The sequence below is a fragment of the Ranitomeya imitator genome, chromosome 3 (assembly GCF_032444005.1).
Source record: "Ranitomeya imitator isolate aRanImi1 chromosome 3, aRanImi1.pri, whole genome shotgun sequence".
In the NCBI taxonomy this organism is placed as follows: Eukaryota; Metazoa; Chordata; class Amphibia; order Anura; family Dendrobatidae; genus Ranitomeya; species Ranitomeya imitator.
In genome coordinates, this window is record NC_091284.1 from 580,815,369 (window position 1) to 580,829,717 (window position 14,349).

The window sequence follows — 14,349 nt, forward strand, 5'->3', positions numbered from 1 at the left end:
CAGTCTAGCCTTTTAATTCTTGATGCTTATGAGTGGCTTGCACCGTGCAGTGAACCCTCTGTATTTACTTTCATGCAGTCTTCTCTTTATAGTAGATTTGGATATTGATACTCCTACCTCCTGGAGAGTGTTGTTCACTTGGTTGGCTGTTGTGAAGGCATTTCTCTTCACCATGGAGATTATTCTGCGATCATCCACCACTGTTGTCTTCTGTGGGCGCCCAGGTCTTTTTGCATTGATGAGTTCACCAGTGCTTGCTTTCTTTCTCAGGATGTACCAAACTGTAGATTTTGCCACTCCTAATATTGCAGCAATTTCTCGGATGGGTTTTTTCTGTTTTCGCAGCTTAAGGATGGCTTGTTTCACCTGCATGGAGAGCTCCTTTGGCCACATGTTTACTTCACAGCAAAACCTTCCAAATGCAAGCACCACACCTCAAATCAACTCCAGGCCTTTTATCTGCTTAATTGAGAATGACATAACGAAGGGATTGCCCACACCTGTCCATGAAATAGCCCTGGAGTCAATTGTCCAATAACTTTTGGCCCCTTTAAAAACAGGGTGGCACATGTTAAGGAGCTGAAACTCCTAAACCCTTCATCCAATTTTAATGTGGATACCCTCAAATGAAAGCTGAAAGTCTGAATTTCAACTGCATCTGAATTGTTTTGTTTAAAATTCATTGTGGTAATGTCTATAACCAAAATTAGAAAAATGTTGTCTCTGTCCAAATATATATGGACCTAACTGTATGTTCAATACTTACATACCTTGTGCTGTATAGCTGGGTCTCTTTACTGCTTTTTATGACACCCTGTCCCAGAGTATCAAAATGATTCTGTAAACTAGCTGTTTATGTACCATATTGCAATGATGCCTCTAGGTTTGTCTGCAGGCTTTTCCTACTACGTCTGAGAGCAGCCTGATGTAGGCAAAGAAGAGTTGATGCCAACACTATATCACTTAGATTACTGGATGCAGCCATTCAGACACAATCAGAGCTTTTAAATTTAGAATGAAGCAGAGCGGAGAAAGCTAACTGATCCCACCAGGCTCTCTGTTTACAAAGTCCATAGACAGGGAGGTGCTTATTACAGGAGAAGGCTGCTGGACTGGTCAGCAATGTTAATCTCTTAAGGTACCTTCACACTCAGCGACGCTGCAGCGATACCGACAACGATGTCGATCGCTGCAGCGTTGCTGTTTGGTCACTGGAGAGCTGTCACACAGACAGCTCTCCAGCGACCAACGATCCCGAGGTCCCCGGGTAACCAGGGTAAACATCGGGTTACTAAGCGCAGGGCTGCGCTTAGTAACCCGATGTTTACCCTGGTTACCAGCGTAAAAGTAAAAAAAACAAACACTACATACTTACCTACCGCTGTCTGTCCCCGGCGCTCTGCTTCTCTGCACTTCTCCTGCACTGGCTGTGAGCACAGCGGCCGGAAAGCAGAGCGGTGACGTCATCGCTCTGCTTTCCGGCTGACCGACGCTCACAGCCAGTGCAGGAGGAGTGCAGAGAAGCTGAGCGCCGGGGACAGACAGCGGTAGGTAAGTATGTAGTGTTTGTTTTTTTTTACTTTTACGCTGGTTACCAGTGAAGACATCGCTGGATCGGTGTCACACACGCCGATCCAGCGATGTCTGCAGGAAGTCCAGCGACGAAATAAAGTTCTGGACTTTCCTCAGCGACCAACGATCTCCCAGCAGGGGCCTGATCGTTGGTCGCTGTCACACAGAACGATTTCCTTAACGATATCGTTGCTACGTCACAAAAAGCAACGATATCGTTAACGATATCGTTATGTGTGAAGGTACCTTTAGCTATAAATCCTTCACACTTTGTAAACAACAGCATGCACTTTGACAAGTGACATCCCTGAATTATGTGTTTTAGCCTCTATCTCCTGCTGTCGGCAGATTACGTAGCAAAAACGTGCTGACAATTCCCTTTAAGGGCAGCAGCAGGAAAGAAATTGTACAGAAGTATACAGAGAGCTGATGTTTTTTCGGGAGAAAGAATTTAGCATTATTTTCAAAGTGAATAATTAATTTCAGAGGATGGGGGGAAAAGAAGTGGAGAAAGAAGCATATTTCTCTGATATATCTAGAGATGAGCGAATCTCCCTACATTTATTTTGAACTGATTTGCTTGATTCGAAAGGCAGTTTTGATAAATAAAATCGGCGCCCATCAAAAGTACCCCAATTGCTGTGAAAAGACGTTTCTTAAGCTAAGGTCTCTCCTAACCCCAAAGTATAGTAAATAGAGGGGAAGGCTTAAAAACAAAACACATTTTTGAATCCGTCCTTTCCACAATTGTCAATCTACTAAAATGCTTGTGCATGCCCTCATCATCTCCCGCCTTGACTACTGCAACATCCTTTTCTGCGGCCTCCCTGCTAACACCCTTGCACCTCTCCAGTCTATCCTTAACTCTGCTGCCCGACTAATTCATCTCTCTCCTCACTACCTCTCCGCTTCCCCCTCTGCAAATCTCTTCACTCGCTCCCATTCCCTCAGCATATCCAGTTCGAATTACTAATACTGACCTACAAAGCCATCCATAACCTGTCTCCTCCATATAGCTCTGAACTAATCTCCCGATATCTTCCCTCACGTAATCTCCGGTCCTCCCAAGACCTCCTTCTCTCCTCCACACTTATTCGCTCCTCATCCAATCGCCTCCAAGACTTCTCCCGAATATCCCCCATCATCTGGAATTCTCTGCCCCAACATGTCCGACTATCAACCACATTCGGATCCTTCAGACAGAACCTGAAAACCCATCTCTTCAGGAAAGCCTACAGCCTGCATTGACCCTGCTGCCTCCTCATCACTACCGAAGCTATCGCCTCACAAACACCGGAGCTCCTGCAATCCTCAACCTACTGTTTCCTTCCCCATAATCCTGTAGAATGTAAGCCCGCAAGGGCAGGGTCCTCGCCCCTCTGTATCAGTCTGTCATTGTTAGTTTGTTTACTGTAAGTGATATCTGTAACTTGTATGTAACCCATTCTCATATACAGCACCATGGAATCAAAGGTGCTATATAAATAAATAATAATAATTTGTTTGTCACCTGTCCTTATGCTGCCTCTGAGGCTCCTTCAAACTGGTCGTCCAGTGCTGAAGCTAGCGATCGAGTGATGCCACATGCTTTGAATAAAAGGCAGGGATTTATACGTTTCTGATGACTTGTCCATAGCAGATTCTCTGGTGGTTCCACCTTGTACCCCGTTACTGACAGGTTCCTCCCTACGTGCATTAGGTTTCACATGGGTAAGATGCACATCATTGATGTTGATGACATGTTGTGACCCCAGTGTGACATTGTGAGGCGAATAAAAGGCCTCATAGTCAGAAGAATCAAACATCTGTTTGGAGAAACATAGAGGTGTGTCGAAAGGACACATGAGCATTTAGGACAGGTGAGCATAAACTATTTTATTATTTTAACCTTTTCCTGGTCCTCATAAAAAATATGACTGCAATCAAAATGGCAGACCACCTTTTCACTGCCATTTTTTGGGAGCTGGGAAGTGTAAAACCTACATGACTGCAGTAGCACAGCCAGTGTCTGATTCATGCTGGCTATGATGAATCAGATGACAGGTTCCCTTTAGGTAAAATTTAAAGGTATGTAAAGATGAGGCTATGTGATAAAGTGACGATCCAGAATCAAATAGTGTGCAGCAAGACCAACCTGAAGATGTATAGCCAACTGATCCCGCTCTACTCTGTGGGTATAATACCTCTGTATTGAGAGGTCTCCTAGAATTCGCTACCAGTGGATCGCTCCCATTTGTCTTAAATCCAATGGGGCAAGTTCACAGAGTCCCGCTACAATCTGTGAGTATGATTACTCCAGGTAGGGGAATGTTCTAAGATTGAAAGTCAGTGGATATCCGTAGTTTTCACTACACTATGCTTGATGAAGATTTAAAGCTCAAATCCATGGTGCTATGATTAGTCAACTGGTCAGGTGAATCAAGCTTACAAAAAACAACGCCCTATGATGTAGTGATGTCACCAGCTACAGACTCCTAGACAGGTAAAAAATATGTGTCTCTAATCTTATGCTTTTCGGGGGATAATGTCCTCCTTCCACAGAGTCCCTGACTGACCATCACACTGATTAATCATAGCAACACTGATTTGAGCCTTAAATCTTCATCAAGCATAGTGTGGTGAAAACTATGGCTATCCACTGGCTTCCAATCTTAGGATGTTCCCCCATCTGGAGTTATCAAACCCACGGACTGTAGCAGTATACTGTGAAGTTGCACCTTCGCATTTAATCACAGACAAATGAGAACGATCCACTGGAGCGATTCCAAGGACGTCTCTCAATGTGGAGAGGGACCGGTCGGCTATACATCTTCAGGTCGGCCTTGCTGCTCACTATTTGATTCTGTATTGGCACTTACGAGCATAGCTTTATTTTTCCATACTTCATTTAGTCTATTTAGCATGTGGGTAGGTTGTGTTGCTAGAATATGCTGCTTTTGTCCACTGATCAGTTGTATATATTCAGGTGGGAGTGTTGGTGATTATACATATTTTACATTTTAAAAGTACATTTCAAATAGGGGTCTTGGAATTAGCAGAATTAGTAAAAGATAAGGTACCCTAGACCACAGAGACATAAGAGAAAGTTTGAAAAACTTCTTATTTCCACATTTTTCAAGGCTGAATAGTGCAAATATCAAACTCTGGTTGTCATCTCTATACAGGAAAAATGTAAACAAGAAAAATTCCTGCACCAAAATAATTTATTAAACTTTGCAATATTTTACATCCCCATACAAAGAGAAGACCTTGAAGTAGGACAGTGCAGATGCAAAATGTCGCCTTTTCTTCTTATCTTGCGCATGTAGCCACCTCATAATGAAGCATCTGTCACAGGGGATTTTGGTGCTGGTCTTGGTTTCATGTCATATAAAATAGAAATTTGTTGTCTTCAACATTCCTTACGCATTTTGTCCTTAAGAGGTTCTGCAGCGGTGTGAATGACTTAAAGAGCATCCGTGCTATATATAAAGATTGAGGTGAATCGACAAGAGATAATAAAAGGTAACTATTGCTTAGAAATGTAATATATTCATATATTTTATTGACTGGATTATAGTTAGATGGCAGTTCGTTTCTATGCTATGAAATACTTAAAGAGGGTGTATAAGATTCAGAAAAACATGGCAACCCTTACCAAGAAGTGGTGGCGTTCTCGTCCACAGCTGTCCCTTTTATAGCCACACACGGCCCATGGACACGGTTTATGGATGACTGTATAGCAACCATGTTTTTCTAATCGCATTCAATCCCTCAAAGAAAGTATATGGTCACTGTGCAAGAAGTGAGTTGTCATTTTTTTCATGACAACTTCATCTCCATCTTGCTAATATTTTCAAAAAAATTGTGGCAGATAGAATTGGGTTTCTATACGGTATGGCACAATTTTGATGCATTTTCTTGTAAAGATAGTTTCAGATAAGTTTCTTATAATATATGTAGCCTAATGCAATGAACATTGTCTGTAACAACCATTGAATGTTGTTTTTAAAAAGCTTCAGGTATCTGCTAACTACAATCTGATCAGAAAATGTAAATGTGTTGATTTTCTTTGCATTAGTTTTTTATGTATTTAACACAACCATATTATTTGTCTTATAATTTATAAGGACTGTTCATACTCAAATTGTTTCATCTTTACATTTTAAGTGCATTTTTGAATCAGTTTTGTAATCTGAACAGGACTGAAACAAATCGAAATTGTCTCTCTCGAAAACATGGGATTTTTCTTGAATTGGAAGTGCATTGAGTGTGGTTTGGACAACAATACATACTCTCAAAAGATGCTAGTGGCAACTCACACTATTGCTGCTGTCCATAGAGCTTGCTGTACCTTTAACAGAAGCATTACATAACTTATGCTTTGTTTAAGAGGCTACTTTAATTAGAGGACATTACAAAAACAAAAATACAAAAAAACACAAATATGTCATCCAAAAGTAAATTTTCTTTAAAAAATAATAAAATATAGGTATAAGTAAAAATGTAATGACAGGCCAGCCATTTGCTTCCTTACAATTTAAGACCCCACTTGGAGAGAACAGATATGCTATATAAGGATGAGTATGGCGCTGTAACCTACAAGTGGTTGGCGAAGAAAATATTTTGCATGAAAAATGTACATTCTTGATATGACTGCAGTAAATATTTCGGTAGAACTTGTTATGTTTAAAGCAATTTCCATTATCAGCGAACTGATTTTGGTACAAGCTCTATTTGTCACTGCAGGGGCATTTGGATTGGAACATTGGTCTAGCATATATCAGAAGTGGAACTTTCTGTATTTTATATAAATGCGGCAGGCTAAATTTGGTTAAATGGCTGAAACGACAAAATAAAGATCATGGCTGGTCATGGATCCAGAAATTAATAATAATAATAAAAATATCAGTATAGATTAGAGCATAAACTTTTCTAGGGCGCCTTTCGTCTTTGAAGACTCGGTAATATAAGCAATATTAAAATACTCTCTTTTAAGTGGATTTTGATGTAGTCCTGCTGAGTAATCAGACCTGCTTCTTCGATATAAGAGCAGAAATTAAACATTGTACGTTTATTAAAAAATAAAATAAAAATAAAGGCAGAGTCTTTTCCTGATTACCGATTATAGAATTACAGCGCCTTCCTTTTTTTAGAAAAGGCTGCCCACATTAAAAATAGCTTACATTCAACTCTTGAAATTCTCTTAAAATACTGCAATCACTAATATTGTCTTTTTTTTTTTACAATAGAGAAAAAAAATAACATATTTCTAACACTTAAGTTTACTATTCATGTATAACAGCTGTTCTGTTTTCATATCCATAAATCAGCAACAACATACTTTGTGTGACAAATGTGCAACACAGAAACATGAAGTATTTGGTACAATAGTGCTTGAAATAAACTTTAACTAAATTACATATTAATTGTACAGACTTTACCATGTAGATCAACAGCCTACCATAAAAGTAAACATCAAAAATCTGTTTTTTTACTTTTTCCATAGTTTTTCTTTTTCCTGTTTTCAATATTTCTCATATATGCAACAACTCTTCATAACTCTTCAGACACAAAATATGCTTTAAACACAATTTTCTTTAACTCTTGTGCTGTAATCCTGTTACAGCTCTCTAAATCCAATGAGAAAAATGTGTAACACTATAGACCCTGCAGTCAATCTTTTTTTCCTAGGAATCTTCCCCACTGCCTGCTGTAGTCGGATGATGCAGCGTTGAAGGCCTGTAATGCATTGCTCTGCAGTGTTTTGCAGGCCTCTCGAGTACTGAACAGGGTCGAAATAAAACTCTTACTACATTTAAAAAAAATGTAATATGTTCTATAGATTAGAGTCACCTTTATGTTGTGACTGACTGATATATATTTATATATATACTTTTGTACATTCGATTATCTAAGAAAACTCCTCCTCCGATGCCTTGTCAACCTGTAATAACCTGGTACCCAACCTGCTATATTCCTTAACCTTGCACTTGTTGGTAACTGGGAGGTTGGCAGCAGTCGTATACTTTTTGCGTTTGTTGTACTGTGGTGAAATTTAGGCACTTCTGCAAAGTCTTGGTTAAAAAAACGTTATGTGATCACAACTAAAATAAAGGTGTTCAAGACTTTCTTGTGTATGACAGTCATACTGTGCAAATGATCACTTTTTTGTCCTTTTTGTTTTGAATTCACGTCTATCCGAACACAAGAGTGTTTTAGCTTCTCTATCGTACACTGGGTGTGAGGCCGGTTTATATGCTTTGACTTTGTGCTTTAAAATAAGCCTTAGTTTCCACATTTGAGAGAGTGCTTTATCTTCTTGGTCTTCTCTACAAAGGGGAAGTTCCTCAAATCCTATAGTAAAGGCTAAAATATTCTCTAATCGATCACTCATATTCACAATCTAATATTATAGTTTAGCCACCGGGACACAAAAATATTGGTAATTCTTTAACTTTTTCGCATACTCTGTACAATATACAATAGGACAGGGGGCTAAACCCTTGGTTTTGGATGTGATACAGGATAAGACAGTATTATCAAGTGGGAGCCAGGTATACAAAATATTAAAAAGTAAACTTTACCCACTAACATCACAGCTGGTATCAGGTAGTTAACTATTTAGGTTGGAATATATTACGCATACCATATATATTATCAATTTAGAATATAGCAGCACTAGCTTTCTAAGAGTTTGTAGTTTGTCCATAAAGAGAACAAGATCCTTTTGTTTAGCATGCAGTTTGTGGCAACTCTATAGAGGAGGAGACTGGATAGTATGTACAATATGAATGCTTTGCTATCTTCTGGAAATCTTCTTGATGCTCTAGCCCGCTCTTGGTTATTATTTCAGTATGATCTGGTAAAAGGAAGATACGTTATAAGTTAGTTCTTAAATTTTGGTTAAAGCAAAAATAAAAACGTACAATTTGTCTAAGTTTGCAGAAATTTTTTTTCTTTGAATTATTCCACGCTGACGTAGAACAATATATGAAGACAGACTTTAGGTAAAGTCACGGGCCATGGTAACCTCAGAATTGTTACTGTACAACTAGCCTTTAAGACAGTGATAACAAAAACATGAGAATACTACTGACTGACAGGTCTCAGGGATTCCTCACGAGTATCGCTGATGAATGGAGCAGCTGAGTTCAATTTATTTAGTTTTGTCTAATAAAATGGTAGCTGAGGATTCGCATAATGCAAGTTCTTTAGGAAATATTATGAAACCCATAAATGGAAAACATATGAAGATTTCCAATGACGTATTGAAGCAAGATTGACAGTTTATCATGAGAATAAACACATATTAATGCACTTAAGTATAACATGATAACATCAATGTAATACAATACAAATGTGTATACTCGTATATATTATAACAATTTACCAGCGTACTTCAAAAATCATTTTCAAATGATGGCTAACTTAAGTAAAATTCCAGAAACGTCAATGTAACCTTCGTTATAAGAATATCACTAAAGGCATCTTTTAAGGAGGCTTTTTAACTGAATGTACGGACCTGGCATGAAAATTGGTCTACAAAAGTGTTTGTAGAATGCCGATTTGCAATAAATTGATCTAAAATGATTACAAGTTTAGTAGCTCTAACGTATGCTTTACGTTGGCCATGCATTTTAGAAAATAGTCTGTTCACCCAACATATTTATGGTTCGATAAGTCCAATTGTGTAAAACTTGTGTTTCTCTACATCTCATAGCAAATGTTGGGGAAATAAGGACTGGGCGTTTTGGATTTAGAAATGCCTATTCTTCTGTTCTCACGGGAGATAAGAACCCTTTGGCAGTTGCGTTTCATTGAAAACAAAAAGGCATGTTGAGCTGTGTGTATGGAGCAGCGAGGAACAGCTGTTGGCTGAACAAGTGAGTTCGTGGACAGCTTTAGTTAAAGAGTGACCAGTTTTTGCTCCTATTTTGTTCCCACTACTTCCCTTAATATTCTGTTTTGTTTAATTTTTTATTTTTTTAAAATCAATCATATTATTCCAGAGATATGTCTTTTCCAAGGGGGTCGTGCTCACAGGATTCCCTGGGGGCATGTCTTTAGGCTGCTCTGTATTTTTACCCCGTGAGCCATGCTCCCTTGAAAAAGACTAAATAGCACTAAATAAAAAGATCCATATCTCTGGAACAGTATGGCAATTTAAAAACAAACAAAAAAAGAAACAGAAAATGGATCAATGAGGAGAGCATAAAATACGAGCAAAACTTGGTCACGTTCGACCTGGTGCTCCACTCATTACAAAGCCATTGCTCTAGCTGTTGTAGACAGCACGTTCAGTATACAAGTGTCCTAACTCATATACACATAGAGAAGCAGTGAGGTACATGGCAGGGCTAATAAGTGGAAACGGCTCTCCTCATGTAATCCTATACACGGTAATCAAGATGGCAGTCATGACAATGCTGACTATTATTCATACACCATGAAGTACAATGTTAGGAGGCTATAGTGTCTCACAATGTCAAGCATCCATAGACAGAGTATGGTAATCATATTTACATCCTATCTTCCATCGACCCATAGGAAACAATACAATGCAATAAGATTATTCAGACATGATACTTCTCTAATGAGATTTTTCTCTCCCAGTAGAGAATGCAAGCACAGAAATTAAACAGCAGAATGCCTTGAAGACAAAGGGGGTTGAAAGCACATATAAAGCAGAGGCTTGTTAGCAAGTATTGAAAATGATTTATGTTTTCATTGAGATGTGTGTGTGACATTTACATGAGGCATGATGAAAAGTTGTAGGCTTTGTAGCTCGTCTTAGACCTAAGTGTAGGTTGACAAGTCCCTTTACTGTCTACAACTACTAATATAGTGGTATGCATGGGAATTTCTTTAATCTGATGAGGATTTTCAGGGGCATGATTGGCAGCCTGCACACAATACTTGTTATGGTAGCATCATTATGCAAGAAGTTAATCACAACTAGGGAGGAGGCATGATTAGAAGCTCTGATGCAGGACTAGTCCAGGGGAAGGAACTCCCTATGGGACTAGCCCTGCCTCATTAGCATATAGGACACTATAGGATAAAAGTACATTTTTTCAAACACTGCAGGGTTAGCAATCCCCATGAAATACTATCAAATAATAGAAATCCACAAGCATATCTTGGCTGTTGGAAACCGTATGTGCACCTGACCGGTTCCCATTAACATCTGAGTCACTGGGTTATATATCACATCATGAAATTTTTGCCTAATAAGTATCCAAGAAGTATCGTTTCTCCATGTGGACTGCTACCTTCCAATAGGTGGCACTAGAGTTCTAGTTCTCTTCCTCTCTGAAGAGACAATTTGCATAATTAGCATTGCCTGATAATTTGATAATTGTCAGTCCAAATTCTGCTGACTCTTTTAGGTCTCAGACTGATTGAACACCCACTTTCCTGCAGCCCTGGTTGTGTATTATAGAGCATTTTCTGCTATAGTGCACCATAGAAGTTGTGCTTTACCCCAGTTACTAAGAGTATTTTGGGAATATAACATTTTTTATATCGAATTAAAACAAAAGGATTTGAATATAATATTTTAACTAAATTGTTAGCAAGATTGAGACAATAAAATCATGGATTCCAAGAGGGAAACAATAAAATTCCTAATGCCTTGAATGTGACTGTTAAAGAAGGTGCACTATAAAAATCAGCCACGAAATGGAAAGAAATACATGTTATTTAGATTTCATTTAAGAGATGTGTGTCGGAATAAAGGTGAATTCTCTAAGTTTAAATGTTAAACAACCTGTCATTTTAAAGGGAACCTGTCATGTTACCTGTACAGTACTGAATAGTGAAGATTATCAGTGCAGAATGTTATGTAGATACATGGGAAAAGATTCAGTAGAAATCCAGTGGCATTCCTGGTACTTGCAATTATACAAAGTAGTATTATACAGAGGGTGGGTCTACTAGTGATTGACAGCTGTCTCTGCATGCACAGTCATACAAAGAAGACAATCAATCACTCAATAGGACTGTATACTGGGTTCCTACACACGATCACCAGAGATTTCAATGAATAAAGTACAAGCTTTACTGAAACCTTTCCCACAAACGTACAGCTTTGGCAAAAATTAAGAGGCCACTGCAAAATGTTCAGTTTGTCTGATTTTTTTCTTTATAGGTATATTTTGGAGTAAAACGTAAATTGATTTTTTAGTCTATAAACTTCTGACTACATGTCTCCGAATTTCCAAGCAATAATTTTTGACTTGTGACTATCCATCATCCTCTTGATTACATTCCAGAGGTTTTCAATGGGGTTCAGGTCTGCAGATTGGTCTGCTTATGACAGGGTTTCGATGCGGTGGTCTCTTAATTTTTGTCAGAGCTGTATACGAGTCTGAGAGCTCCTCCTGCTCTAGGACATCCTGCCTGCAGGTCAGATAACATTTTCAACATGACAGACAGGTTCCCGTTAAATTCTTGCACACGTTGGTAGAATTACAAAAACTATGACAATTTTATAATTCAATAACTCCAAGCCTCAGACTACGGCTACGGTCACACGGTCAGTATTTTACATCAGTATGTGTAAGCCAAAATCAGGAGGGGAACAATCAGAGGAAAAGTATAAGGCCATGTTCACACTATGCGTTCTGTCCCTGCGGGTTCTCCCGCAGCGGATTTGATAAATCTGCAGGGCAAACCCGCTGCGGTTATCCCTGCAGATTTATCGCGGTTTGTCCTGCGGGTTCCGCTGCGGGATTTACCCCTACTATTGATGCTGCATATGCAGCATCAATAGTAGTGTTAAAAATAATAAAATCATGATGGTATACTCACCCTCTGACGTCCCGATCTCCTCGGCGCTGCAGGCGGCGGTCCGGTTCCAAAGATGCTGTGCGACCAGGACCTTCGGTGACGTCACGGTCATGTGACCGCGACGTCACCGAAGGTCCTGGTCGCATAGCAAACCTGAGACCGGACGGCCGCGTGCAGCGCTGAGACTTCAGAGGTGAGTATAACATGATTTTTTATTTTAATTCTTTTTTTTTTAACACAAATATGGTTCCCGGGGCCTGGAGGAGAGTCTCCTCTCCTCCACCCCGGGTATAACCCGCACATTATCTGCATTACTTCCCGCATGGTGGGCACAGCCCCATGCGGGAAGTAAGCGGATCAATGCATTTCTATGGGTGCAGAATCGCTGCGATTCTGCACAAAGAAGTGACATGGTCCTTCTTTTTTTCCGCAGCAATTCAGCGCGGTTTTTTTCGGGTTTTTCCGCATCATGTGCACTGCGGTTTTTGTTTTCCATAGGGTAACATTGTACTGTACCCTGCATGGAAAACAGCTGCGGACCCGCTGCGGCAAAATCGCCGCGGTTCCGCAGTAAAAACCGCATAGTGTGAACATGGCCTAATAGAAACACGTCACCACCTCTGTATTATCACCCACTGCTGATTTTGGTTTACAAATACTGAGGTAAAATACTGACCAAATACTGCTAGTGTGAACGTGGCACCTAACAAACTGTCTTCTCTTATTAAAGTGAATCTATCATAAGGTTTTTAGTACCTCATCTGAGAGTAGCATAATTTAGGCAAAGAGACTCTGATTCCAACGCTATATCACTTAGTTTACTGAGTGCAACATTTGTGACATAATCCGTGTTCTTAGATATAGCACAGCTCAAAAGTTAACCCCGCCCACGCGCCTGATTAGTAGATTTCTGTGTACATTTTTATAAGCTGCTAATCAGTGCTGGGGGTGTGGTTGAACCAGGATGCACACGGCAGATAGTCCAGCAGTGATAATCTCCTGCTGATAAAACACTCACTGCATTGAAACAACAGCACACAGCCTAATGGGTGATACATTACTGACATCAGAGTTTCAGCCCCTACCTCATTATTCTCTCAGATTACAGAGCAAAAACCTGCTGATAGGATTATTTATTTTGTTTTAATCTGTTCTGTAAATGCACCTGTACTGACTGTGAGTGCAATAGTGAAGAAACTGAGCCAAAAGAACAAAATAGTAGCAGCTATTGTACATTTACAAAAATATAGGAAATAAATTGCCATCATGTTACTGGAGCTGATTATTATACAACTCGATGACAGGTCAATTATAAAGTAATGGAGACCTTAAGGCTACCATACACATGAATCCACCAATATTGACAGATTCGACCTCTGTTCTAATGTTTATGGGGGCTTGGCCAACTGATGGTGGGGAAAGATGTTGATTGTGCATGTCCGATTTTGGACTACGGATCGCATTGTTCTACGTTAGATAAGCCACCAGCCGAATTGTCAGAGCCTACAGGCGTGCTCGGCCGAACAAGTCAGCTGAGATGGCTGTTGGATGAATGATCGGCTGAAGCATCGTTTGGCTGACAGCCATCTAGTCTGTGTGGCCAGCTTTACTTAGAGTCATGAGTCTGCACCATAGAAGCAGTTACTGCTGTTGAAACTTTTGATCCTCCATGTTGTACAAATCTCAAGCTGTGCCTCCTCTAACTCTATATACAATGAGAGTGTTCCATAATTAACAAAATCTACTAACCTTGATAGCATGCCTCTAAGGGTACCGTCACACAGTGCCATTTTGATCGCTACGACGGTACAATTCGTGATGTTCCAGCGATATCCATATGATATCGCTGTGTCTGACACGCAGCAGCGATCAGGGACCCTGCTGAGAATCGTACGTCGTAGCAGATCGTTTGGAACATTCTTTCGTCGCTGGATCTCCCGCTGTCATCGCTGGATCGGTGTGTGTGACACTGATCTAGCGATGCGTTCGCTTGTAACCAGGGTA

General features: G+C 39.8%; 1 protein-coding gene across 19 annotated transcripts in view; it reads right to left on the bottom strand.

Moving 5' to 3' along the window:
• Window positions 1-4,757: 4,757 nt before the first annotated feature.
• MBNL2 (muscleblind like splicing regulator 2) overlaps window positions 4,758-14,349 on the bottom strand; it is a 257,926-nt gene continuing 248,334 nt past the window's right edge. For 16 of the 19 annotated variants that reach the window (XM_069758027.1, XM_069758032.1, XM_069758030.1 and 13 more), the window contains one exon: window positions 4,758-8,413. In XM_069758027.1, coding sequence (XP_069614128.1) covers window positions 8,286-8,413 — 128 coding nt within the window. In that variant the 3' untranslated portion in view covers window positions 4,758-8,285. The remainder of the gene's footprint in view (window positions 8,414-14,349) is intronic. The other 3 variants (XM_069758022.1, XM_069758033.1, XM_069758024.1) reach the window with 2 other exon arrangements.